At 46.3% G+C, this 27,754-nt stretch overlaps 1 protein-coding gene across 1 annotated transcript in view; it reads left to right on the forward strand.

The window, feature by feature from the left end:
• The window catches only part of HYDIN (HYDIN axonemal central pair apparatus protein), a 103,825-nt gene extending 84,272 nt beyond the window's left edge, over positions 1 to 19,553 (forward strand). The window contains 10 exon segments of the mRNA XM_024979009.2: positions 1,778 to 1,976; positions 4,826 to 4,981; positions 5,985 to 6,262; positions 7,052 to 7,271; positions 8,841 to 9,053; positions 10,117 to 10,280; positions 11,056 to 11,206; positions 15,471 to 15,701; positions 17,615 to 17,839; positions 18,829 to 19,553. Of these exon segments, the coding sequence (XP_024834777.2) occupies positions 1,778 to 1,976; positions 4,826 to 4,981; positions 5,985 to 6,262; positions 7,052 to 7,271; positions 8,841 to 9,053; positions 10,117 to 10,280; positions 11,056 to 11,206; positions 15,471 to 15,701; positions 17,615 to 17,839; positions 18,829 to 19,311 (2,320 nt within the window). The 3' untranslated portion in view covers positions 19,312 to 19,553.
• The last annotated feature ends 8,201 nt before the right edge of the window (positions 19,554 to 27,754 follow it).

A 27,754-nucleotide genomic window follows, 5' to 3' on the forward strand; every position in this document is an offset into this window, starting at 1 on the left:
GTCTTTTAACCGCTGGACTGCCAGGGAAGTCCCTATCTTTCTGAATTATGGTTTTCTCCATATCTATGCATAGGCATCCTATGGTAGACCCATTTCTGGGTCATATGGGTAGTTCTATTTTTGGATTTTTAAGGAACCTCTATTCTGTTCTCCATAGTGGCTGTATAAATTTACATTCCCAACAACAGTGTAAAAGTTCCCTTTTCTCCACACCCTATTCAGCATTTATTGTTCGTATTATTTTTTGATGATGGATATTCTGACCAGTGTGAGGTGATACCTCATTGTAGTTTTGATTTGCAATTCTCTAATAATTAGTAATGTTGAGCATCTTTTCATGTGTTGTTGGCCATCTGTATGTCTTTGGAGAAATATCTATTTAGGTCTTCCACCCATTTTTTGATTGGGTTTTTTTTTTTAATTGAACTGCATGAGCTGTTTGTATACTTTGCAGACTAATAATCCCTTGTCTGTTGCTTAATTTGCAAATATATGCTCCCATTCTGACGGTTGTCTTTTCATCTTATTTAGGGTTTCATTTACTGTGCAAGAGTTTTTAAGTTTAATTAGGTCCCATTTGTTTATTTTTGTTTTTATTTTCGTTACTCTGGGAGGTGGGTCAAAAAAGATCTTGCTATAGTTCATGTCAAAGAGTGTTCTTCCTGTGTTTTCCTCTAGAGTTTTATAGCATCCAGCCTTGCATTTAGGTCTTTATAAACTCTCCGTGCCGCCGTCTCCTTGCCTGCAGTGGGGGATGATAATAGTACCTCCCCATGGGTTATTAGGAGGATTCATTAGCTCATTTAGAGAGAGTACTTAGTGCCTGGAACATAGGAAATGCTCGGCTATTTTTGTCTGCGGCTACTTTTGTGGCAGTGATACCAGTGGTGATGACGATTCTCCTGAATGTTACATTACAGGAGTATCGTGTAATTTTAAATACGAATTTAAAATCTTATCTGCCTATATTCCTTCTTGCCTAATTTAATTGAATCTGACTCTTACTTTGTCTTAGGCATTATACTCTATTTACTGCCTTAGCTAGAGTCCTTCTCTAAATAACTTGGAAGACAGACGAGGAAGGATTGTAATGGAGGTCTAGGTGCCTCCCACCCACAGATGCAGGAGGGTGGACGTGATCTTTGAAGGTCCCTTCTAGTTGAGCTATTAGTAATAATAATAACAAGAGCTCACCTCTAGAATGTTTCCTCTGTGCCTGTAGTGGCTGATTTAGTCACTTTATCTCGTTTAATCCTCACAACAGCTTCATGAGAAAGAGGTCGCTACTCTCATTTTACAGATGAGGCAACAGGGACCCAGACAGGCTGAGTAACTGTCCTCAGGCCACATGAAGTTGGGGCTGGAGTCTGGGTCCACACTCTTGTCTGACTCTGGACACATCCTCCTCCCCACCGTGCTTTGCCACCCAGTTACTCCAGGAAGTGCACCCTTCGTCTAGGAAGCTACCACACATGAGCTGCGTATCAAGGAAGAGAGGGTGAGAGAGTGAAAGGAGCCCTGGGTAAAAGGTCCTGAGACTGCCTTTGAGGCCTGGTTCTGCCAAGGTCTCAGGATGTGATCTGGGGGAAGTGACTCAGTCGTGCCCAGGAGACTGTAGGCTGGACCACTGCTGCAGTCCCTTCCAGCCCTGAAATTCCAACTCCAGGACAACACGGCAGGACATCCCGCAGTGGGTCCAGCTCAGAGAAGCAAGGGGCTCATTCCCTCTATGTCAGCCATTCGAGAGCTCACACAGCTTCCTTCTGATTTCCCCCAGCTTGGATTGTTTGTACACCAACACCAGCCACCTCGAGGTGAACTTCCGAGTCGATGTGATAAAGCCAGGAAAGACACTGGAGATCCCCATCATCTTTTATCCTCGAGAAACTATCAGTTATCGAGAACTCATCCCCTTTGAAATCAATGGGCTCTCACAGCAAGTAGTTGAAATCAGAGGGAAAGGAACGGAAATGAAGGTGAGCGACAGCTGGGGGGGTCATCGGGCTTGGCACCACCCCCCTTGCCCTTCTCAGCCACCTTGCCCACCCGAGCCCACACTCCTCCAACTCCATGTCTCCTGCCCCCTGGCTGCTCTGTCAGAGGTCAGCCAGTCCCATCAAGACAGATCAGACCCAAGAGAACCACATAGATCTCGCCAGTACCAAATGTTCCTGTATCAAAGGACACAAGTAACCACAGGCACTGCAGAAACATTCTTTTTCTTGGAGAAGTTTGAGACTATCAGATGCAGTATCCCAAGCAAGTCCTCTTCCTCCCACATGAGAGCACGTACTGTTTTCAGGTTACAGTCAAGGTTTGTGTGAAGCACTGTATGCAGACGTAAGTTTCAGTTATGGGCCATCATTCCCTAAGACCACACAGACTGACATTCTGCAGCCAGCCCCAACTCCCAGGATCCCGTCTGACTGAGGGCCTTCCTTCTAACCAGGTGCTCCTGGCAGGAAGGGGATGGTCTGGTTCTACCACTTATCCTTTCTTCCCCATGTCCAGTATACATTTCACGTGTCTGTCTGGTGGGAGTTTTTGCATTTATTAGGCAGTTTCAGAAGACTGAAGACCTTCTGCAATCCTCAGCAATGCATGGGACATTTCAGCAACCAAGAGGAAATGGGAGGGGTGTGTTCCTGGCGTCCTTTCCATCAATCCCGGGGAGCCACAGGATCGGGCCACCTGGTGTGTCTCACCCAAGCCAGTGGCAGGGTCTCTTCTGATGTCGTGGTTCCTTTCATGTGTTCATTCATTCACTCGCTCAGCACTCATTTATGTCAGGTGCTTTCAGGAGACTTAAACGAGTTCTCTGACCTCCAGGAGCTTACCCGCTGGGGCCAGAGACTCTTACCTTTGTAGACAACATGGAAGCCTGCGGGCGGGATGGACAGAGCCCATCTTTCCGTTAGGGGGAGGGGTGCTGCTTACTGACTGGTCAAGTAACAGTGACTCGTGGGTGCTGTTTCTGTGGGTCACACCATCCCAGAGGGCAAGGCCCAGCCTGATCTCAGCCTCATGCAGGCCAGCACTTTGATCAGGGCTCTAGATGGGACTTTAAGGTGTACCTGTTTTTCCCACCTCTGCTGCCATGGTCATCTCTCTCTCTTCACGGCTCTGTCTCCTGCCCTCTTCCAGTCCCTCTCCACAGAGGAGCGAGCCAGGGCACACTCACATGATACCATCTGATGGGAGCACTCCAGGCTACACTGGCTTCCCACTTCTCCCAGAAAAACACCCGATCCCCCTCCAAACTATCTTCCTGTGTTCCCCACCTCTCTCCCAGCCACAGGCCTGACCAGGCCACTCCCTCCAACTCAGGGCCTTGCCACAGCTTGTCTCCTCCTTCGGGGTGCAGCCCCACGCCACCCTGACTTAAATCCAGATGCTACCCTTCCAGCAGCTCCTCGTGTGAGCATGCCTTCCTCAGGGAGGCCTCCCTCACCCTCAGACTGGCTCAACCCTTTGTACCCCGAGGCTTTCCTTCTTAACGTCTTTGAACCCAGCTGTAAGTATGTAATTGTGCAACAAGTTGTTTAGTGCACATTTTATGCGCATAAATGTTTGTTGAGTGAGTGAAGGCGAAGGCCCATCCAGTGTGAAGAATGAGGGACACAGGAAGAGAGGGAACCACCCTTGCCTCACTAGGGTCAGTTCAGTTCAGTCGCTCAGTCGTGTCCGACTCTTTGTGACACCATGAATCACAGTACGCCAGGCCTCCCTGACCATCACCAACTCCCAGAGTTCACTCAGACTCACGTCCATCCAGTCAGTGATGCCATCCAGCCATCTCATCCTCTGTCGTCCCCTTCTCCTCCTACCCCAATCCCTTCCAGCATCAGAGTCTTTTCCAGTGAGTCAACTCTTCGCATGAGGTGGCCAAAGTATTGGAGTTTCAGCTTTAGCATCATTCCTTCCAAAGAAATCCCAGGGCTGATCTCCTTCAGAATGGACTGGTTGGATCTCCTTGCAGTCCAAGGGACTCTGAAGAGTCTTCTCCAACACCACAGTTCAAAAGCATCAATTCTTTGGCGCTCAGCTTTCTTCACAGTCCAACTCTCACATCCATACATGACCAGTGGAAAAACCATAGCCTTGACTAGACGGACCTTTGTTGGCAAAGTAATGTCTCTGCTTTTGAATATGCTATCTAGGTTGGTCATAACTTTCCTTCCAAGGAGTAAGCGTCTTTTAATTTCATGGCTGCAGTCACCATCTGCAGTGATTTCGGAGCCCCAAAAAATAAAGTCTGACACTGTTTCCACTGTTTCCCCATCTATTTCCCATGAAGTGATGGGACCGGATGCCATGATCTTCGTTTTCTGAATGTTGAGCTTTAAGCCAACTTTTTCACTCTCCACTTTCACTTTCATCAAGAGGCTTTTTAGTTCCTCTTCACTTTCTGCCATAAGGGTGGTGTCATCTGCATATCTGAGGTTATTGATATTTCTCCCGGCAATCTTGATTCCAGCTTGTGCTTCTTCCAGCCCAGCGTTTCTAATGATGTACTCTGCATAGAAGTTAAATAAGCAGGGTGACAATATACAGCCTTGATGTACTCCTTTTCCTATTTGGAACCAGTCTGTTGTTCCATGTCCAGTTCTAACTGTTGCTTCCTGACCTGCATACAGATTTCTCAAGAGGCAGGTCAGGTGATCTGGTATTCCCATCTCTTTCAGAATTTTCACAGTTTATTGTGATCCACACAGTCAAAGGCTTTGGCATAGTCAATAAAGCAGAAATAGATTTTTTTTTATATTTCTCTTTCTCATTAACTTCTGACCCCTCCCTCCCTCCCTGCTCTCTTTCTGGTCCACAGATTTTAGTCCTAGATCCAGCCAATAAGATTTTGAAGTTAGGAGCCATCCTACCTGGACAGGTGGTGAAAAAAATGGTTTCCATCATGAACAACAGCCAAGCCCAGCTCACATTTAACCTGTCAGTCATGTTCTCGGCAGAACTCCAGGAAACCAAGGTTGGTGATCAGGGTCCCAGCGGCATCTTCATGCCTCCGCACCTCACGATTCTCAGGCAGCTTCCGTGGGCCAGGCCATTCCAAGTGCTCTCCCTGTCTGATCACCTTCATAAAAAACGGTATAGGAGAGCCCCTGTCACTCCCCTTTTGCATGTAGGGAAACCACAGCTTGGAGAGCCTCTTCCTCTAGAGGGTGACAGTGACACCCAGAAGTGCCCTTGATAGGATCCGGAAGATCTGGGCGCAAGTGAATACACATACATCTTCATGACAGGAAATTTGAAAAATATGGAAAATCACAAAGAAAAACATTTGGCCTACAATGTCATACCCCAAAATAATCACTTAACATTTTTGTACCTTTCTTTCCCCTGTTTTTCCTACACATTTTAAAAATAAATTACCAACTTTCAGATTGTTTTGAAGCCTGCTTTTACCATCTACCAGTAACTCCTAAACATTGTTTCATTTGTTCATCTGTACCTTCATTACGTAGATGAACCAGGCCTCTATTTCTGCTCATTTCAGGTGTTCCTGTTTTTTAATTTTATTTTATTTTATAAGCAACATTGTAATATTCATTTAAACAAACCTTTGTGTGCACCCATGACTCTCTGCTGAGCATATACTCCTAGAAGTGAGCTTCTTGGACCAAAAGGAAGAGTGTGTTTCAATATACATCATTCATCTGCCCCCGAAAGGCTGTCCCTCTTTCCACTGGAGTCCGCTGTGTGAGGGAAACATGCCTGTTGCTAAATCCATGTCCTCAGGCTCCCTGCATAAGGAACCCACAGCCCCGGCTGCCTGCTTCCTCTCACAGTGTTTGGATGGCCCTTTGAAATGGGACCAGATGTATTTCATCTTGAGAATGGACTGTATCCATTCCTTCATTCAGTTCATTCTTACGTTTACTCAGTAATCCATCCTCACAGCAGGACCTTGGAAATGGAGCTCCAGGAGTCCCCCGCCCTCAGCTGCTGAGACTTGTTGTCGTTTTGTCCAGGTCATCACCTTGTCACCATTCCGCAACATCACTCTGAAGCCCAAAGAGGTTCAGAAGCTGGAAGTCACCTTCGCCCCACTAAAGCGTGTCCCTCCCTTCTCCGAGGAAGTGTTCATGGAGTGCATGGGGCTCCTGCGGCCCCTTTTCCTCATCAGCGGCTGCTGCCAGGCCCTGGAGATCTCCCTGGACCAGGAGCATCTTCCCTTTGGACCAGTCGTGTGTCAGACACAAGCCACGCGTCGCATCCTCATGTTGAACACGGGTGACGTGGGTGCAAGGTAGGAGAGTCCCCTGGGCCTGGGTTCCCGTCAACTATCCCAGGACCCTCTAAAGTGGGCATTTGGTGGTCCCCATGCCACAGATGGAGTTAAGGCTCCACAGTGGTGCCCACCAGCAGGTGCTTGCCCAGTCACCATTCAGCACGTTGCCACAGCCGTGCCTGCTGCACACTGCCCACCTGCAGGGGGCGCCCTTCACACCAGCTGCAGGGGAACAGTGCCCTGAAGCTGTGATGTGGCAGCCTTGGCACTGGAAGCACTGGTCTGCACCATCCTGCCTGGACCAAGGGCCAGACCACAGAGGGGTGACCACAGGGCCAGCAGGTCCCAGGGCCACCAGGATCAGGGGCAGCTCTCATGTGAAGGGATTGTCTCCACCCTCCTGGATCAGACCCGAGAGGCAGTGCAGGGATCGGTCATGGCTACCAGCTCGGGAGGGTTCCAGTCCTGGCCTGACCACGTCCTAGCTGTGTGACCTCAGGCACCCATTTAAATGTGTTCACGCACATGCTCCCCCAGTGGGTGTCACTGTGGACAGAAAGATAAGATGCACCACTTTCCACCCTTCTCAGCCCCTAGGGAGAGTGAAGAGGTCGCACCCAGGGATGACTTGGCCTTGGTCCCACACCGCAGCTTTTCCTGGCAGTCTTCCTTCTCCTAGGTCCCAGGAAGGGCACAAGGGGGTGAACCTCCCACCTGAAAACCAGACACAGTCTCTCTTCTCAGCAGCACTGAGAATACCACCGGGATATTAATAAACTGTCTCTCTTGTCTCCTGTCTTGGAAAAGGTTCAAATGGGATACCAAAAAACTTGAGCCTCTGTTCTCCATCAGCCCGGAAGAGGGCTATATCACCGCAGGCATGGAGGTTTCTTTTGAAGTGACTTACCATCCTACCGAGGTGGGCAAGGAGATTCTCCACAAAAACTTGCTCTGCTTCATCCAGGGAGGCAGTCCTCTGAGCCTAACCCTGTCTGGAGTGTGTGTGGGACCACCTTCAGTAAAAGAGGTCAGTAGGTGCTACCAACAGATGGATCAATGGTGGAATGGCCCAGCAAGCCCCACAAGAGAACTCAGTCAGACTCTGTTCAAACAGTCCTCAGTGCCCACATCAAACATGCAGACCTGCTCCCTCCTCCACAGGGCCTCTGCACGTGCTCTTCCCACTGCTGACATACTCCTTTTCCCCTCTCCATTTAGTTAATTCCTATTTATTCTTCAACTCTCAACCCAAGCATCTCATTCTCAAGGAAGGTTATACTGACATCTCTGGCTAGATCACATTCTGCCATAAGCTCTGTAAGTAAAGGGTGACACCTGGGTTAACCTCTGCTGACCCTGTCGCTAGAAGCCCTAGCAGTGGAGACCTGATAGTTCCTGGCAACATTGCTTACGGTCATAATGACACCTGAGCTCCATCTCTTGCTATTTCAACAATATTATGTACCTGGAGTCACGCAGTATGTTATAAATGTGTATGTACAAGTCTTGGCAAGAATATATACTTTCATTTTCTTGGGTGAATATGTGAGAGTGAAATGGCTGGATCATAGGGTAGGTACATGTTTGCCTGTTTAAGAACTTACCAAATTGTTTTCCAAAGTGGTTGTGTCATCTTATGTCCCCATCAGCCACCTCAGACGTTTCTACTTGCATCACATCCTTGCCAATGCTTGATATGGTCAGGTTTTTTAAAATTTTAGTCATTCTAATAGGTACATGATGATATCTTATGGTTTTAAATTTGGATTTCCCTGGCTAATGGTGTCAAGCATCTTTTCAGGTACTTCATTGCCATCCATCTATCTTCTTTATTGAAGTATCTCTTCAAGTCATTTTCATTTGGGTTGTTTGTTTTCTTGTTTTACTGTGTTTTGAGAGCTCTGTGTGTATTCAGGACATAAGTTTTGAATTTATATCTTCAATCTGTTTAGAGTTCATTTTTGTATGTAGTATAAGATTATGGATCAAAATTCAAAAAATCCATTTTTTGTACACAGATATCCAGTTGTTCCAGAACCATTCACTTAATAGATTGTCCTTTCTGCACTAAATTGCCTTTGCACTTTGGTAAAAAACCAATTGATCATATATGTGTGGGTCTATTGATAAACTATTCTCATCCCCTTGGTGAACTCTTTGATTCCCTTTATAGCAGTGCATTGTCCATGTTGCTAGATTCAATGGCTGGTTCTCACTGCTCATCTTACTTGACTTGTCAATAGCATTTGAACACGTTGAACAAGGCCCTCGTCCTTCAAGCACTTCCTTCATCATGTGGCCTCCAGGATACTGCCCTCTCCTGGTTTTCCTCCCACTTTAATAGTTGCTGCCTCTCATCTCCCCTTCTGGTTTTTCTTAACATTGGAGCGTGTAGGATTTTAAGAATTGGTTCTAAAATTCCTTCTTTTTTTCTAAATACACTTACTTCTTGATGATCTCATCCAGTTTCTTGGCTTTAAAAAAAAAATTGCTATACTGACAGCTCCCAAATGCATGTGTGTGTGTGTATAAACTTTCCTTTGAACCCCAGACTTGTAAATTCCTCTACCTGCGTGAGGTGTCCATCTTCTTCCAGGTGGTGAATTTCACCTGCCAGGTGCGCTCCAAGCACACACAGACCATCATGCTTTCGAACCGCAGCAACCAGACCTGGAATCTGCACCCCATCATTGAGGGTGAGCACTGGGAGGGGCCCGAGTTCATCACCCTGGAGCCTCACCAGCAAAACAAGCCCTACGAGATCACCTACCGGCCCCGCAGCATGAACGTGGAGAGCCGCAAACATCAGGTGGGTTGAGCCCCACTTCCCACATGGGTTTCCTGGCATGGCTGGAGGAAGGAGCTGTGGCAGAGAGAACGTTAGGACAAGGGGGGAACCCTACAAATAATGTGGAAACCACAGGGAACTGTGTCCAAAGCTCATCAAGACCAAAGCTTCCCTTTTCGTCCATGTATTTTCATGTTGAGGGGCTTCTCTTGGAACCAGAGGCTCATCTCTGAAATGAAGTCCTGGATGAAGCACCAAGCAATTAATACTTAATTTAAGTGCACAAGTAACATCAAGGTGACTGTGATAAAGATTAAAAAAGGAAGCCACAATCTTCTACTGCCCTCACAAAAAAAGAACTGTTTTCTTCTGTCTTCTTTACCAATCCTTACTCAGAGACAGCCGTGGCTGCCCTCACAGCATCCTCAGTTCTGCATCCTGCTTACTTTCACATTACATCACATCATGAGCATGTTTCTGTTTAGCTGTATAATCTTCATGATAATCATCTTTACTGATTGACTAATATTTCATTGAAGGACAGTTCCATAATTTATTTAACACCCCCAGTTATTGGATGTTTAAGTTATCTCTAAATTTTCATCAGTAGAAGCGATTCTAATATACGTGTGCTTCCCCGATGGCTCAGCGGCAAGGAATCTGCCTGCAATGCAGGAGCTGCAAAAGACTGGCTCAATCCCTGGGTTTGGGAAGGTCCCCTGGAGGAGAAATGGCAACCCACTCCAATATCCCTGCTTGAAAAATCCCTTGGAGAGAGGAGCCTGGCGGGCTACAGTCCAAAGGGTCACAAAGAGTCAGCCACAACTGAGTGACTGAGCGCACACGTTTATGTATAACTTTTTCCTCTGCAGGGATTTTTCTTCAGTAAGTTCCCTGGGATGAGATTCCTGGTTCGAATACATGTGAACATGTTTATGACTCTTGGAAACGTATTATGAAGCTACTTTCCAAAAGTGTTAAACCTATTTGCATAACTTCGTTAATCCTGTGTCGCTGCCATGCCTGAGAGGTAGCTGATAAAGGCTGCTCTGTGTCATGCTCTCCACTGTTGTTCTTCTCTTAGGGCACCCTCTTCTTCCCCCTCCCAGATGGGACTGGCTGGCTGTACATGCTGCACGGGACTTCCGAGCTCCCCAAGGCTGTGGCCAATATCTACCGTGAAGTGCCATGTAAGACACCCTACACTGAGCTCCTGCCAGTCACCAACTGGCTGAACAAGCCCCAGAGGTGAGAGAATAGGTGGGGGATGAAGAGGGGACGGAGGGAGGACCCGCAGTGTCGAGTCTGGCCCTTTGTGCTGCTGCCAGGCATTGCCTGACCTGCGCCCCACAGAGCGTGTCCTGTTCAGGGCTGCCTGTGAGCAGCTGACGCCTTGTAAATCTCCTGGAAGAGCTCCAGGCACAAAATAAGTGCTCAATAAATGTTAGCTGTTATTATTGTCAAAATGATAATCGTGGTGGTTATTACTGAGAGCCCTGTCGTATCACATCAGCCACTGGCCAGATCCTCAGATCTTGTACTTGCAGAGAGAAAAGAAGCTGGAGGAGCTGGAGGCCAGCCAGGTCCCCTTCTTTTATGGAAAAGGAGCCAAAGGCTGGGAGAAGAGAACTACCTGCTCGGCATAGTGGATAAAGGCCCAGACCCACGTTTGAATGCTAGTTCTGCCTATAACTCAGCATTGTTACCTGTGCATGGCATCTTCCTTCTCTCCGCCTCAACTTCTTCCCTAGTAAAATAGAGAGGATAACGAGATGTACCTCCTATAGACACTGGCGACTAAAAGCTTGTAATGTAATCCATGTGGAGCAGGACTCAGTACCTGGCACATAGTAGGGAGTTGTTAAGTGGTAGTTCCTGTTATTACTAGTGGCAGTGTGGAGGCTAGAACCCTAGACCCACATGCTTTCTGTGAAATCAAGAGTGGTCAAGGTACCTTGCCTTCTTTCCTTTGGGCAAACTGTCTCATTTCATCCTCTCTTCTTGCACCCCTGTGTTCCCCCAGATTCCGGGTCATTGTGGAAATACTGAAACCAGAGAAGCCTGACCTGAGTGTCACCTTAAAGGGCCTTGATTACATTGATGTGCTGTCCTCCTCAAAGAAAGATTACAAGCTGAACTTCTTCTCCTACAAGGAGGGACTGTACACAGCAAAGGTATCCATACACTAAAGGCACTGCCCTGGGACCCTGGAGGGTTGGCCCTGAGGTTGATGATCCTGTGTTGGGAGGGAAGATATACCCTCCCTTATCCTGCGAGACTGACCATTGAGGGGGACCAGACCCTTTAAGATGAGACGAGATAGCCAGCCAACATGTAGGCCCATAACAAACCCTCAAGGTGGCGGAATCATGAAAACCCTGAAGCAGTAGGTAACATTGGGCATCAGACACCAGACCACAATAATAAGAGCGAAAGATCCCTTTTCTGAGGGTTTAGAGAGCGCCCGGCATCAGGCTGAGCCCTCGACACAGCTAGTGACATCAGAGCCAGGATTCATCTCAGAGCCGGTGACTCCAGGACTCCACAGGGTCCTTCACGCATGAACCGTTCCTCCTGACTCATTCATCAGTTCAACAAGCATCTCTTGAGTACACGTGCCATATGCTATACCACGTGCTGATAACACAGCAGTGATCGAAAACAGGCAGAGTCTCTGTTCTCCTGGAACACACAGTCCAGTGAAGGAGATGAGCATTCATCGTGTAATTGCACTCTGAATGGGTAATTTCCAAATGGCGTAAGTGCTTTGGGAAAAAGGACTGCGTGGTTCAGTGGCTCACTGAGAGGTCAGGGCTGAAGAGAACTTACAGGAACTGTTCCCCTACAGACAGTGCTTGACACCAAGATGGAGGATGGAATCACCTAGGGGAGGATTTTAAAGTGAAAAGAACAGCACGTGAGCACACAGAAGTGGCAAGAATGAAGGGAAATAATGACAAGTACTGGCAAGGGTGTGCAGAAGAGGGATCTTTCGTGTGTTGCCGGTGGGAGAGAAACAGTGAAGCTACTCCGGAAGACAGTCTGGCAGCTCCTCAAATGGATAGATGTAGAGTTACCATAGAATTCAGCAATGTATTCCCCAAATAAGAGAAAACATACGTCCACACAAAAGCCCATATGTAAACGTTCATAGCAGCAGTATTCATAAGAGCCAAACAATGGGGACAACCTAATTTCCATCCACTGGTGAACGAGAAATACAATGGAATATTCTTTGGCAATAAAAAGTGATAGGAAGCGAGTACTACTGCAGGCAGCACTGCAGTGAGCCCTGCAAACATCACACTGTGTGAACAAAGCCAGCCACAAACGGCTACATGTTGTGTGGTTTTTTTTTAATATGAAATGTTCAGATTGGAAAGTCTATAGGAATAGAAAGTAGACTAGCAGTGCCTAGGACTAGAGGCGATGGGTTAGGGGGACATGGGAATGATCGTTACTGGATAAAGGGGTTCTTTTGAGGGTGATGAAGATGAGTGGTGATGGTTGGACCACTTTGTGAATATACTAAAAAAGCACTAAATGGTACACTTTCAATGGGTAGATTCTATAACATGTACTGCTGCTGCTGCTAAGTCGCTTCAGTCGTGTCTGACTCTGTGCGACCCCATAGACGGCAGCCCACCAGGCTCCCCCGTCCCTGGGATTCTCCAGGCAAGAACACTGCAGTGGGTTGCCATTTCCTTCTCCAATGCACAAAAGTGAAAAGTGAAAGTGAAGTCACTCAGTCATGTCCGACCCTCAGCAACCCCATGGACTGCAGCCTACCAGGCTCCTCCGTCCATGGGATTTTCCAGGCAGGAGTACTGGAGTGGGGTGCCATTGCCTTCTCCGATAACATGTGAGTTGTATCTTAATAAAGCTGAAAGGAATTATGAGACATAAAGTACAAATCAAGAAGTTCTAATACCCATCTTATAGAAGCGCCTGGAACAGAAAAACACGACAATAAAGGGAAGAAATACTCTTCAAAATGATTGGGGGGAAAATCCAGAGCTATTTGACAAAGTCTGAGTCTTCTAGTTGAAGAAGCCCAGTTTCTGAAATGAGTCCTGTGATTATCCCCTCTGCCTTGGGACAGTTTCCTGATTGCAGTACAGTGAGCTAGTCTGAGCAAAGCATATCAGGTTTGGTGAACTGAGGAGGAGGAAGTTAATAGTCGGGGCAGTTGGACAGGGGAGAAGATTATTTGAAAAAGTAATTGTTGAAATTTCCCTGATTTTATTTTTTTATAAAACAATTTACAAATCCAATAAATTTGGTGGAGTTTTAACAGGAGAAACAAAGAAATCATGCCTGTGCACATCATAGTAAAATTGCTGAAAACCAAAGATAAATAGAAAACAACCAGATTAAAAAGTTCTATTATGTACAGGGAGACACCAATAAAAAATGACCACTGACTCCTCTTCAGAAATAATGGCAGCACTCTGAAAAGTGTTGAAAGAAGAGATTGTCAACCTAGAAATCTTTATTCACTGAAAATATCCTTTAAAACAGACAGTAAAATAGACATTTTCATATTTAAAAGAAAAAAAAAAAGGATGAGAGAATTCATTGCCAGCCCACTTGCCTTTCTGTAAAACATACTAATGGGTATTCTTCAGTCAAAAGAAAATGATGCCAGGTGGGGACGTGGATATCCACTGGAAGGGAAGAAGAGCTCTAAAAATAGCAAATAAGTGCGTAAATATGAAACATATATATCTTTATTCTTAGAACTTTCTTAAAAAGACAACTGGCAGTTTATAGTAAATACCATAACACTGTAAGGGGGACGAAGGTAAATGAGATTATACCTCAGTAAGATTACTGCATTTGTGAAGTAGGATGTGTGAGATCGGAAACATAAAGCGTCAGTTACGAAGTGGGAAGTGATAAAATACCAACTCTGCATTAAATGTTGATAAGTTAGTTCTAGAGCAACTACTAAAACTATGTTATATAAAAATATAGCTAAGAAGCCATAGAAGAAATAAAATATATTCCAAGAGATTTCACATTGATCCGTAAGAAGGCAGAAAAGTAGCAACAAAGGAATTTAAAAAATAGACAAATGGAAAGGAATAGCAAGAGGGCTGACTTCAACCTAAACATATAAATGATTGCTTTAAATGTAAAACAACACTCCTATCAAAATACAGAGGAGGTCAGAGCACTCTAAAGACAAGAAGAGGTCAAAAATAAAAAGGCAGGTATGTAAGGAACTATTAGCACCTAACAAGATAAACAACTCAAGGGATTAAAAAGGACAAAAAACTGGAATCCTCTACCTCACAGAAGTAAATGTCTGAGTGGCCAGGAAGCACAGGGGAAGATGCTGAATGTCATTAGACATCCAGGAAAAGGACTGCGAAAGGGGGGCAGCTTGTCCACAAGTCAGATGTGGGCTGCAAGTGTGGGCTCTGGAGTCAAGCCAACCTGGGTTCAAATCCTGGTTCTGATACTTTTTTGCACAAGACCCTGGGCAAGATAACTTCCTTAGTCTCAGTTTCCTCATCTTTAGAAAAATCAGTGAGGGAAATAGTAATGTTGCCCACAAGCTGTGTGAATTAAACAAGTACCTCCAGGGCTTGTTGTTGTCATTCAGTTGCCAAGTTGTGTCCGCTCCTTTGCAACCCCATGGACGGCAGCACACCAAGCTTCTCTGTCCTTTACTGTCTCCCTGAGTTTGCTCACATTCATGTCCATTGAGTTGGTGATGCTCTCTAACCATCCCATTCTCTGCTACCCTCTTCTCCTCCTGCCTTCAATCTTTCCCAGCATCAGGGTCTTTTCCAGTGAGTCAGCTCTTCACACCAGGTGGCCAAAGTATTGGAGCTTCAGCTTCAGCATCAGTCCTTTCAGTGAATATTCAGAGTTGATTTCCTTTAGGATTGACTGGTTTCATCTCCTTGCTTTCCAAGGGACTCTCAAGAGTCTTCTCCAGCACCACAATTCAAAAGCACCAATTCTTCGGCACTCAGCCTTCTTTATGGTCCAATTTCCAGTGCCTAGGACACAGTGATCATTAAGTGTTATATGCCATTATTAGTAGTAGTATTGATGTATTAACTGTTCCAGCAGTAGCAGGAATAGGGGTGAAACCCACCACAGCATGAACCTCTTGAGGTCCTGCTTGTTCTCCAGGACCACTCACTGTCCCCACTGAGAACACCTTCCTCCTCAGCCCTAGACCATGCTGCTCTCACCTCTTCTAAAGCAACCCAGGTTCCTCCATGCCTGCGCTCCTGGAAGGAGCCAGAGCAGAACACCTGAAGAGAAGGGCTGGGTGGCGGGGTTCACGTAGGCTGGGAGGGCCCATGCTTCACATGCCCAGGCATTGCTAATGAAGAGAAGGATCCTGTCGATGGTGGAAGACCCCGAACTAACCCCTCTGCTCTGCCCCACTTCCTCCCACTCTCTCTGTGAATCCAGGTAATCTTCCGAAATGAGGTGACCAACGAGTTCTTATACTACACGTTGAGTTTCAGGGTCATCCCTTCAGGCGTCATCAAAACCATTGAGATGGTGAGCCCCGTCCGGCAGAGCACCTCGGCCTTCATCAAGGTGGAAAACCCCCTGCCCTACATGGTGACCTTCTCCACGGAATGCAGGATGCCCGACATCAGCCTGCCCTCCCAGTTCGTGGTGCCCGCCAACTCTGAGGTATGGCCCTGCCTGTGGGGGCTCCCCACTGGACATCTGTGATGGAGACTCTGCCCAGGGGGCCTCTGGACCCACTTCTGCATCCTTGAGTCAGGGCAGCCTGGCAGTGATCAGGAGGGTGGAAGACAACCCATCCATCCCGGTCCTATTCTCTCCCTTCCCCTGCCACCCAAGTCCTCATATAAACCAGGGCCACATAGAGCTTTGGCTCAGGCATGTTAAAGGAAATTATTTATTAGCCTCTGGGGCTTCCCTGGTAGCTCAGACAGTAAAAATCTGCCCTCATTTCAGGAGACCCAGGTTCCATCCCTGGGTCGGGAAGATCCCCTGGAGAAGGAAATGGCAACCCACTCCAGTATTCTTGCCTGGAGAATTCCATGGACAGAGGAGCCCGGTGGGCTACAGCCCATGGGGTCGCAGAGAGTCGGACACGACTGAGCGAGTAATACTAGCTGTCTCATGTTTGTTTGCCCTGCTCAATTTAAATTATTTTTCTTACTTTTCCTAATTATATAAGTCACATGGAATATATGTAGTGAAAAGGACAGCAAGGGACACTTAATAGTGTTACTGGATCAGTTGATAATATTTTTATTAGATGTTTTGTATGTATGTTCAGTAAGGAAACTGGCATCCAGTTTTCCTGTCTTCTATTAGCCTTGTTGGGGTCTGATGTACAGATTATGTTCGTTGAGGTAGGTTTCCTCCTATTCTTTTCTATGGGAGAATTTGTGGAATATTAGATTGGTAAAAAGAAAGCTTTATGATCCTGGAATTTTGTTAAGGGAAATTTTTTTTTTTTACTATTGATTAACTATCTTGAATGGTTATACGACTATATGGGTTTTCTTTATCTTTTTGAGTCTGTTGTGGCAAGTTATATTTGTTTACACATTTGTCCATTTTCATCTAAATTTTTTAATTGTGGTAAAATCATGTAAATTTTAACACTGCATTTTTTTCTGTTAAACATCTACTACAACTTTAATGATATCCTCTTCATTTTTCAGTAAGACCCAGTTTTTTAAGAAACAATATCTGTTCATGACAAAAAAGACTATTTTATCTCTATGTACATGAAACAGAAAATGAAAGTCCCAGGCCTCCCTGGCGGTCCAGGGCTCAAGACTCCATGCTTCCACTGCAGGGACCAGAGATAGAGTCCCTGGTCAGGGAACCAAGATGCTACATGCCACTTGGCATGGCCCCCCCAAAAAAGAATAGAAAAGTCCCCCAAATCTCATTTCCCCCACTCTAAGACAATTACTGCTAACAGTTCAATATAGCCTTGCTGTGTCTTTTGTATACATATGTAGAAATATTCCTCTCCACAACAATGAACTCATATACATTTCTGGAATCTTCTTTTTTTCCACTTAAAATATGATTACCACCTTTTATTTCAATGATTAGAGCTTTGGTGCTTCCTTTTTAATGGCTACATAATATTCCACTGAAGTGAGTAACGTATAATTTATTTATCCAGTCTTTTACTGCTAATACATTGGAATTATTGCCCTTATTTTGCTTTTATAAGCAACACTCTTTGGTTCTTGTTTTGTTTTGCTTTGGATGACAATAGAGGAAGCAGAATGCCTCCTCTAAATGATGGTAGAACCCCAGAAGCTGGTTGGAGATTGTCCATGAGCAGAGAAGGAGCTGCCTGACCTTTAGCCCTCCTGCTCCCCCAGCCTACCCACTCCTGTCTCTGTAATTATGCTTCTCAAGAGAGGATCCAGTACCTATTTTTATATTCAGAGAGATTCCAGATACAGAAATACCCCAACTAGGGAAAAATTCCAGGGAGGAAAAGTGGGCTGGTTTGGACAGAGGTTCTCCAGGCTCAAGATCAGTGTGAGCATCTACTGCCGACCTGCTCTGAGGATCACAGGAGCCTCTGTCTTCTCTTGCAGGGGACCTTCACATTTGAATTCCAGCCCCTGAAAGCTGGAGAAACCTTCGGGAAACTGACACTGCACAACAGCGAGCTGGGTTACTACCCATATGAGCTCAATTTGAAAGCCTTGCCAGCACTGCCTGAAAAGCCCGTCCACTTCCAGGCTGTTCTTGGCAGTGGCCAGAGCATCTTTGCCAAGTTCACCAATTACACTCGGCAGAAGACAGAGTACTACTGCAGGGTGAGCAGCCCGGCCCCACCCTCTGCCCTCTGCTTTCTAGAAGTCTGGGCTCAGAAACAGCGGGAGCAGGACACTGGGGTGCAGAAAAATGAAATTCCTACTTAGGGCCTTCATCTAGTTGAAAACTCGCAGCTAGAAACAGAGTATCAGAAAAAATATCAGGTCTGGGTTCTTCCTCACAGACTTTCTAGCTTAACAAGCTGGAGTGTGGCGGGCGGGGGTGGGGGCGTGGGGGTGCGGGCAGCGTTGCTCAGCGGTCGGTGCAGAGAGTTGGTTTTGGGGAGGTTCTGTTTCGGTAGTTAACCCTGTACTCACACTGATGTAACAGGTAGCATATATGGAACACTTGATATGGGCCAGGCTCAGTTTTACACGCGTATTTAAAAATCCTGACAGCTATCCCGTGAGAGTATTGGTAAGTTACTGGTAAGCTCTACTGAGAGCTCAGTGGTCATGAGTACACGTTGTGAAATCCAACAGACCTGGATTTGAATCCTCACTTCATTGTTTATTCTTTGTATGAATATCTTACCAATACTCACATGTTCCAGTCATAGGAGCAAAGGGGTGAAGAGACCCCAGAGGGGCCTGAACTGGCACCTAAACACGCGGGTGTGGAAGGAGCGCCTTGCACTTCTGTTCTCAGCTTATTATCCAGAACCCGCCCCCCATCCCCGAGGAGCCAGGATGTCCAGTCCTCCTGCCTGTGGAAGGAAAGGAGTGCAGGCACAGGGGAGCAGCACCAAGGGCCGCTGCCCACATCGCCCTGCCTGTTTCTCTTGGCCTTGGTTCTTCTTAGTAAACTAGGGATAAACTAGTAATACCTACTCTTCGAGAGAGTCACAAGGACTCGACTTTTGTACAGCCTGCCCTGCCTCACACAAGCCTAGGTTGCTCATGTCGGAGGGTGGGGGTGCTGGGGAGGCCCAGAGCTGCAGGCTTGCTCTTCAGGGTCCAGGGTGAGCCGAGCACATGTGTTCCCCTTTCAGACCGACTGTCCAGACTTCCACACGGAAAAGGTCATCTACGCGGCGCCTGGGGCGCAGGGCGGCACGGAGGTCAGCGTGGAGGTGTACTTCGAGCCCAGCCACCTGGGCGAGAGCAAGGGCATCCTGACCCTGTCGTCGCTCGCGGGCGGCGAGTACACCATTCCCCTCTTCGGGGTGGCTCTGGCCCCCAAGCCGCAAGGCCCCTTCCTGATCCGAGCCGGCTACAGCATCGTCATCCCCTTCAAGAACGTCTTCTACCGCCCGGTCACCTTCTCCTTCATTGTGGAGAACAACGCGTTCTCCATCCGCGCCACGGACTCTGTGAAGCCCAAGAAGATCAACAACATCACAGTCTACTTCGAAGGAAACCCATCGGGCAGCAAAACCCCCATCACCAGCAAGCTGATTGTGACCTGCCCGCCCGGAGAAGGCAACGACACTGCAATTAAGTGGGTTTATTACCTGAAGGGGATCACCCCATAGTGTGAACCAGGGTTGGCAGCGTCATCAAAAAGCCATCTCATCAACCGTTAAGACCTTTGTGTTGCTCTAAGCCCCACAAAGAATAGAGGAAATAATGAGAATTCTAAAGGTACTATCTCCAACTCAATTATAAGGGCACTTACTTTCACATTATATGAATTCCAAACATCTATATGAAATACAGATACTCCATGTTTAACACAGTAACTATATAAAACAGAGCTGTATTTTACTTTGCAAGATCAAGTCTCTAAATTTGGTTTCTTAATATACCTGCAAAGCCCAGACACTGTGTAATAGTCCCCACGTTTAATAAGGTGACCTTCCCTCACACGGCACTTAGCACATGACTCTGGGGCCCCGCAGTTTCTTTTTAAAACCCACGATGGCTTCAAGAGCCCTTAGCCATGACTCTGTTTTGACACTGTATTTTATTCTGCTTTCACATGAAAGCCAAACAGGTCACTACTTTCAAAGCAAAGAGCAGATACATCAAGCCAGTTTTTGCAGGGACAGAAGTTGGGGTGCTCCCCAATCTCTGGGTCCCTGATCTATTCCTATAGAAAGTTCTCACAGAAGGCCAGTTCCTGAAGAGATGCTAATAGAGACCCCAGGTCCCCAGCCCCACTCAGCTTGTGGAGCAGTGAGTCTGTGCCTAATTCTGGTCCAGACCCCACCTCCCCAAATACTGATTTAATCAGTCCAGGGAGGGACCTGGCATCTTTTAGCTTGTATAGCAGAGTTGAGAAGCAGCGCTACAGATCAAAAGCCACCTGGCCAGGCATGCTGAGCCAGTCAGGAATCTGCTTCCAGGGGGACCGTGACTCAGGTTGGCATGTTTTAACTGCGGCTGTCTTGTGTGCTCACAAAGGGTGACACTCTGGTTGGTGCCCTTCAGAGGGAAGGCACCATGGAGGCCCCAGCTCTGGGGAGAGTGCCTCCCTGGACTCTCCCCAGGGCCCTGCAGTGGTCTGAATAGAGCCACTCACCTCTTGGCACCAGCTGTTGACATAAAAGTGGTTGAAGACTGGCCCTCAGGCATAGGAGTGGAGGGCCAACAGGCTTCTGCACAAATGCACACACACACCTATGCCTGAGGGTTCCCAGCCTCCACCTCCTCCCCTCTCCTCATCCACTCCACCTGCAAGAGAAGGAGGAGGCATAAAAGAACCTCCATGGCCTTTTGGGAATGGATGCGCCCAAGAGGTGGCATTCAGAAATGATCCCTGGACCGACAGCCTGAGGATCGCCTGGGAATTTATTAAAAATGCAAGTTCTCAGGGCCGGCCCCAGACCTATTGAGTCAGAAGCCCCAGGGGTGTGGCCCAGAAACCTGTGTTTTTAACAAGACCTTACGGCTCCTGGAGGTGTTTTCTAATGGACAGAGATTCTTCCACCTCTTTGTACCTCCCTCTGACCCTCAGCCCATTACACTTGACACACAGCTATACCAGATGAAGCCTCTCCTAAAGAGGCTGCAGACACACGCTTGAGAGCTCATTTTTGTGACCCCTGAAGACCATCCTGATAGGAATAAAGCTGAAGAACAAGACAGCAGATATTCCCAGTGATTAAATGAGCAGCACGCCGAGGGGCACAGAGTAAGGAGCACGCCCTCTAACCACCCAGTAGAGAGGCCAAAGAAACCAATGGTTCTCAAGCTCACTATCGGTCAGAATGACCCTGAGGACTTGCTGACCACAGACTGCCGGGCCCCACCCTCAGAGGGCCTGATTTAGTAGGTTTGGGTGGCCCAAGAATTTGCATTTCTGCCAGGTTCTGAGGGACGCCATTGCTGCCCAAGTGAGGATCCCACGTGGTCAGCACAGCTCTGAAACCTGGGCCTCCTCACATCAGTGGCACCTAGGAATGCAGACTCTCAGGCCCTCTTGGACCTACTGAGTCAGAATCTGCATATTAATGCCCTCCTGGGTGGGGGTGGGGGTTGTGTGCACAGTGCAGAGGAGATCGTGGCTGTAAAGGCCCCAGGAGAACTGGAGCCTTTGCTGAGCCCACAGCCCCTAATGCTCTTCATTAGAGCCCTGGAGAGAATCTCACCAACTCTGCCTACAGCCTAGTGAGTGAGATGGGCACCTCCCCCCAAAAGTGCCCCCTCCCACCCATTCCCCAGAAGCAGATCTGGGGGGAGGGGAGCCATTGGCCCACCACCAGCTGCTTCTAAAAGGGTAAACCTTTTCAACACTTTTAAACCCCGTATGATAAACAGTTCTTAAGACTGCAGGAAAGAGGGAGGAAGCTGTGCAGAAGCTGGCTAAAACATCCATGGTGCGAGTTGCAGTGAGACTCAAGATTTCTCTAAATGTGAGGGTCAAGATTCAGCTATGTTCCCTTGAGGCTGTGGGGCTCCCAGCCACCACCCTAGACACTAATTGCTACAGAAACCGGTCACTTCCCAGTATCACCACCAGCGAAACAGTGCCTTTAGGTAGCCAGGGGCAACTCCCCTGCTTCAGCCCCACCCTGCTCCCGCCAGCCACTGAGTCTAGGGCCCAAGCCTCATCGGCCTGGAGACATACCTCCCTGGGACCAAGCACCCAGCCCAGACCCTGCCCCAGCATGAACCCGCTTCTGGGATGACTTGAGATGGGGTACATCGCTTTCCTGTACGTGGTTCTTACATTTCCTTGGCCTCAAAAAAGGCAATGACGAAAATCATTTCATATTGGTAAGTTTGGAATGGCAGAATAGCTCAACAGAGGGCTGGAGGGGAGGCGTGGTGAAAACAAGCATCCTGACAAAAGCTCGTAGAAGTTGCATTTGAAAGAACACTTTCTCAGCAAAGCAGACCCAGAGACGTCTCACTGAGGAGTGCTGAGAAAATATCAGGCCCCAGGTGGCACAGTCCCAGAGACCATGGTGCTTGGAAAACGATTGTGAATGCGGCCCCCTGACACCATTCGTTCTACACGGAGGCCCTGGGGAGTATGGCATCCTGGTGAGTCTAGACACTTCTCTGGGCTAGACGGGCCTCAGGTCGGAGGTGATTATATTGTGACACCACGAGGGCCTGCCAGATACTAAGAAATGCCAAATATGGGATTTCCCAAGCCTCTTAGACCCTCAACATATTGCCCTGACACTCCAGCAAAATCACACTGCTGTTGGAGAAGCTGCTTTGTGCAGTTCAAGATTCAGGGACAGTCTTACAAGCCCCTTCTTGCTATATAATACCTGTAAGTTATGTGTCGCTAACCAGGTGTCATCACACATGTGCAGATGAGTTGCAACTGTGAAATGATGGCCAATGTGTAAGCAGACATACTAATTATCCACTAGTCTGGAACAGTCTGAGCACAGCAAGCCTGGCCAGGACTGGTCCCCACGGACAGAGAAGTGAGCACATAGAGAAGGCAGTGGAGGCCCTTGGGCTTTGTTCTCGGTATCCCTGCCAAATTACAGGTGGAGAACTTAACTAGTTGACACTTTCCAAGGTATCAGAAAAACAACAATAGCAGTTATTTCCAGGAACTTCTGCACTAAAGGTAGGACAAAACATTGATTTGGGCCTTGAGCAAAAAACTGGTTTCTTAGCAACCTAGGCCAGAATGTGATTTCAGAAGAAAAGAGTTCCTTCTGGTAAAAAAAATAAACATCTTCTTATTGTTTCAATTATTTAAAAACTCTATCACATTATGACCCATGAGAAATTCAGTTCGCCTTTAAGAAAAAGCCAAACCAAACAGCAAAAGAAACATGAAAAATTATCTTAGATATGGGACTAGTAGAAATGAGCACACACTAAAGAAATAGATCCAAATTGTTCCCGTTGATTTTTTTCATTGTTTTACATCAACCATCATCAAAATTCTAAAGACATAAACCTCACAAGACATTTAGAAATGCCCTGATCAGTGCTACTTGGTGTCAAGGTACAGGGAAGAAGCTGTTAAGCCATGCATTGTCTTCTGGAGATGAATCTGTATTTGGAGCAGTTTTCAGATTGTTGCTGCACCCACCTTTATTTGTAAGGTTATATTGGCAGGGGTTTTAAAAGCTGTGAAGACCCCACCAGTAAAGGAAAGAACAATTTATGTTTTATAAAAATATATCACTATTCAAGCCCATGATTTTAAGGCATAAGCAAGGTTGAAACAGTTCTATGAAGACCTACAAGACCTTTTAGAACCAAAACCCAAAACTGATGTCCTTTTCATTATAAGGGACTGGAATGCAAAAGTAGGAAGTCAAGAAACACCTGGAGTAACAGGCAAATTTGGCCTTGGAGTACAGAATGAAGCAGGGCAAAGGCTAATAGAGTTTTGCCAAGAGAATGCACTGGTCATAACAAACACCCTCTTCGAACAACACAACAAGACTCTACACGTGGACATCACCAGATAGCAAACACCGAAATCAGATTGCTTATTTTCTTTGCAGCCAAAGATGGAGAAGCTCTATACAGGTAGCAAAAACAAGACCAGGAGCTGACTGTGGCTCAGATCATGAACTCCTTATTACCAAATTCAGACTTAAGTTGAAGAAAGTAGGGAAAACCACTAGACCACTCAGATCAGATCAGATCAGATAAGTCGCTCAGTCATGTCCGACTCTTTGCGACCCCATGAATCGCAGCACGCCAGGCCTCCCTGTCCAACACCAACTCCCGGACTTCACCCAGACTCACGTCCATCGAGTCAGTGATGACATCCAGCCATCTCATCCTCTGTCGTCCCCTTCTCCTCCTGCCCCCAATCCCTCCCAGCATCAGAGTCTTTTCCAATGAGACAACTCTTCACATGAGGTGGCCAAAGTACTGGGGTTTCAGCTTTAGCATCATTCCTTTCAAAGAAATCCCAGGGCTGATCTCCTTCAGAATGGACTGGTTGGATCTCCTTGCAGTCCAAGGGACTCTCAAGAGTCTTCTCCAACACCACAGTTCAAAAGCATCAATTCTTTGGCGTTCAGCCTTCTTCACAGTCCAACTTTCACATCCATACATGACCACAGGAAAAACCGTAGCCTTGACTAGATGGACCCTTGTTGGCAAAGTAATGTCTCTGCTTTTGAATATGCTATCTAGGTTGGTCATAACTTTCCTTCCAAGGAGTAAGGGTCTTTTAATTTCATGGCTGCAGTCACCATCTGCAGTGATTTTGGAGCCCAGAAAAATAGTCTGACACTGTTTCCACTGTTTCCCCAGCTATTTCCCATGAAGTGATGGGACCAGATGCCATGACCTTCGTTTTCTGAATGTTGAGCTTGGAGCCAACTTTTTCACTCTCCATTTTCACTTTCATCAAGAGGCTTTTGAGTTCCTCTTCACTTTCTGCCATAAGGGTGGTGTCATCTGCATATCTGAGGTTATTGATATTTCTCTTGGAAATCTTGATTCCAGCTTGTGTTTCTTCCAGTCCAGCGTTTCTCATGATGTACTCTGCATAGAAGTTAAATAAGCAGGGTGACAATATACAGCCTTGACGTACTCCTTTTCCTATTTGGAACCAGTCTGTTGTTCCATGTCCAGTTCTAACTGTTGCTTCCTGACCTGCATACAAATTTCTCAAGAGGCAGGTCAGGTGGTCTGGTATTCCCATCTCTTTCAGACACAGTTTATTGTGATCCACACAGTCAAAGGCTTTGGCATAGTCAATAAAGCAGAAATAGATGTTTTTCTGGAACTCTCTTGCTTTTTCCATGATCCAGCGGATGTTGGCAATTTGATCTCTGGTTCCTCTGCCTTTTCTAAAACCAGCTTGAACATCTGGAAGTTCACAGTTCACATATTGCTGAAGCCTGGCTTGGAGAATTTTGAGCATTACTTTACTAGCGTGTGAGATGAGTACAATTGTGCAGTAGTTTGAGCATTCTTTGACATTACCTTTCTTTGGGATTGGAATGAAAACTGACCTTTTCCAGTCCTGTGGCCACTGCTGAGTTTTCCAAATTTGCTGGCATATTGAGTGCAGCACTTTCACAGCATCATCTTTCAGGATTTGGAATAGCTCAACTGGAATTCCATCACCTCCACGAGCTTTGTTCGTAGTGGTGCTTTCTAAGGCCCACTTGACTTCACATTCCAGGATGTCTGGCTCTAGGTCAGTGATCACACCATCGTGATTATCTGGGTGGTGAAGATCTTTTTTGTACAGTTGTTCTGTGTATTCTTGCCATCTCTTCTTAATATCTTCTGCTTCTGTTAGGTCCATAGCATTTCTGTCCCTTATCAAGCCCATCTTTGCATGAAATGTTCCTTTGGTATCTCTGATTTTCTTGAGATCTCTAGTCTTTCCCATTCTGTTGTTTTCCTCTATTTCTTTGCATTGATTGCTGAAGAAGGCTTTCTTATCTCTCCTTGCTATTCTTTGGAACTCTGCATTCAGATATTTATATCTTTCCTTTTCTCCTTTGCTTTTTGCTTCTCTTCTTTTCACAGCTATTTGTAAGGCCTCCCCAGACAGCCATTTTGCTGTTTTGCATTTCTTTTCCATGGGGATGGTCTTGATCCCTGTCTCCTGTACAATGTCACAAACCTCATTCCATAGTTCATCAGGCACTCTATCTATCAGATCTAGTCCCTTAAATCTATTTCTCACTTCCACTGTATAATCATAAGGGATTTGATTTAGGTCATACCTGAATGGTCTAGTGGTTTTCCCTACTTTCTTCAACTTAAGTCTGAATTTGGCAATAAGGAGTTCATGGTCTGAGCCACTTAGGAATGACCTAAATCAAATCCCTTACAGTGGAAGTGAGAAATAGATTAAGGGACTAGATCTGATAGACAGAGTGTCTGATGAACTATGGACAGAGGCTCATGACATTGTACAGGAGGCAGTGATCAAGACCGTCCTCAAGAAAAAGAAATTCAAAAAAGCAAAATGGCGGTCTGAGGAGGCCTTACAAATATCTGGGAAAAGAAGAGTAGTGAAAAGCAAAGGAGAAAAGGAAAGTTATACCCATTTGAATGCAGAGTTCCAAAGAATAGCAAGGAGAGATAAGAAAGGCTTCCTCACTGATCAGTGCAAAGAAATAGAGGAAAACAATAGAATGGGAAAGACTAGAGATCTCTTCAAGAAAATTAGAGATACCAAGGGAACATTTCATGCAAAGATGGGCTCAATAAAGGACAGAAATGCTATGGACTTAACAGAAGCAGAAGATATTAAGAGGTGGCAAGAATACACAGAAGTACTGTACAAAAAGATCTTCACGACCCAGATAATCACCTTGGTGTGATCACTCACCTAGAGCCAGACATCCTAGAATCTGAAGTCAAGTGAGCCTTAGAGAGCATCACTACAAACAAATCCAGGGGAGGGGATGGAATTCCAGTTGAGTGATTTCATCCTAAAAGATGAAGCTGTGAAAGTGCTGCACTCAATATGTCAGCAAATTTGGAAAACTCAGCAGTGGCCACAGGACTGGAAAAGGTCAGTTTTCATTCCAATCCCAAAGAAAGGCAATGCCAAAGAATGCTCAAACTACCACACAATTGCATTCATCTCACACGCTAGTAAAGTAATGCTCAAAATTCTCCAAGCCAGGCTTCAGCAATATGTGAACCATGAACTTCCAGATGTTCAAGATGGTTTTAGAAAAGGCAGAGGAACCAGAGATTACCAACATCTGCTGGATCATGGAAAAAGCAAGAGAGTTCCAGAAAAACATCTATTTCTGCTTTATTGACTATGCCAAAGCCTTTGACTGTGTGGATCACAACAAACTGTGGAAAATTCTTCAAGAGATGGGACTACCAGACTACTTGACCTGCCTCTTGAGAAATCTGGACGCAACAGTTAGAAATGGACATGGAACAATGGACTGGTTCAAAGTAGGGAAAAGAGTACGTCAAGGTTGTATATTGTCACCCTGCTTATTTAACTTATATGCAGAGAACATCATGAGAAATGATGGCTGGATAAAGCACAAGCTGGAATCAAGATTGCCAGGAGAAATATCAATAACCTCAGATATGCAGATGACATCACCCTTATGGCAGAAAGTGAAGAGGAACTAAAGAGCCTCTTGATGAAAGTGAAAGAGGAGAGTGAAAAAGTTGGCTTAAAGCCCAACATTCAGAAAACTAAGATCATGGCATCTGGTCCCATCACTTCATGGGAAATAGATGGGGAAACAGTGGCTGACTTTATTTTTCTGGGTTCCAAAATCACTGCAGATGGTGACTGCAGCCATGAAATTAAAAGACGCTTACTCCTTGGAAGGGAAGTTATGACCAACCTAGACAGCATGTTAAAAAGCAGAGACATTACTTTGCCAACAAAGGTCCATCTAGTCAAGGCTATGGTTTTTCCAGTAGTCATGTATGGATGTGAGAGTTGGACTGTCAACAAAGGTGAGCACCAAAGAATTGATGCTTTTGAACTGTGGTGTTGGAGAAGACTCTTGAGAGTCCCTTGGACTGCAAGGAGATCCAACCAATCCATCCTAAAGGAGATCAGTCCCGAGTGTTCATTGGAAGGAC

Source organism: Bos taurus, chromosome 18 (genome assembly GCF_002263795.3).
Source record: "Bos taurus isolate L1 Dominette 01449 registration number 42190680 breed Hereford chromosome 18, ARS-UCD2.0, whole genome shotgun sequence".
NCBI lineage: Eukaryota > Metazoa > Chordata > Mammalia > Artiodactyla > Bovidae > Bos > Bos taurus.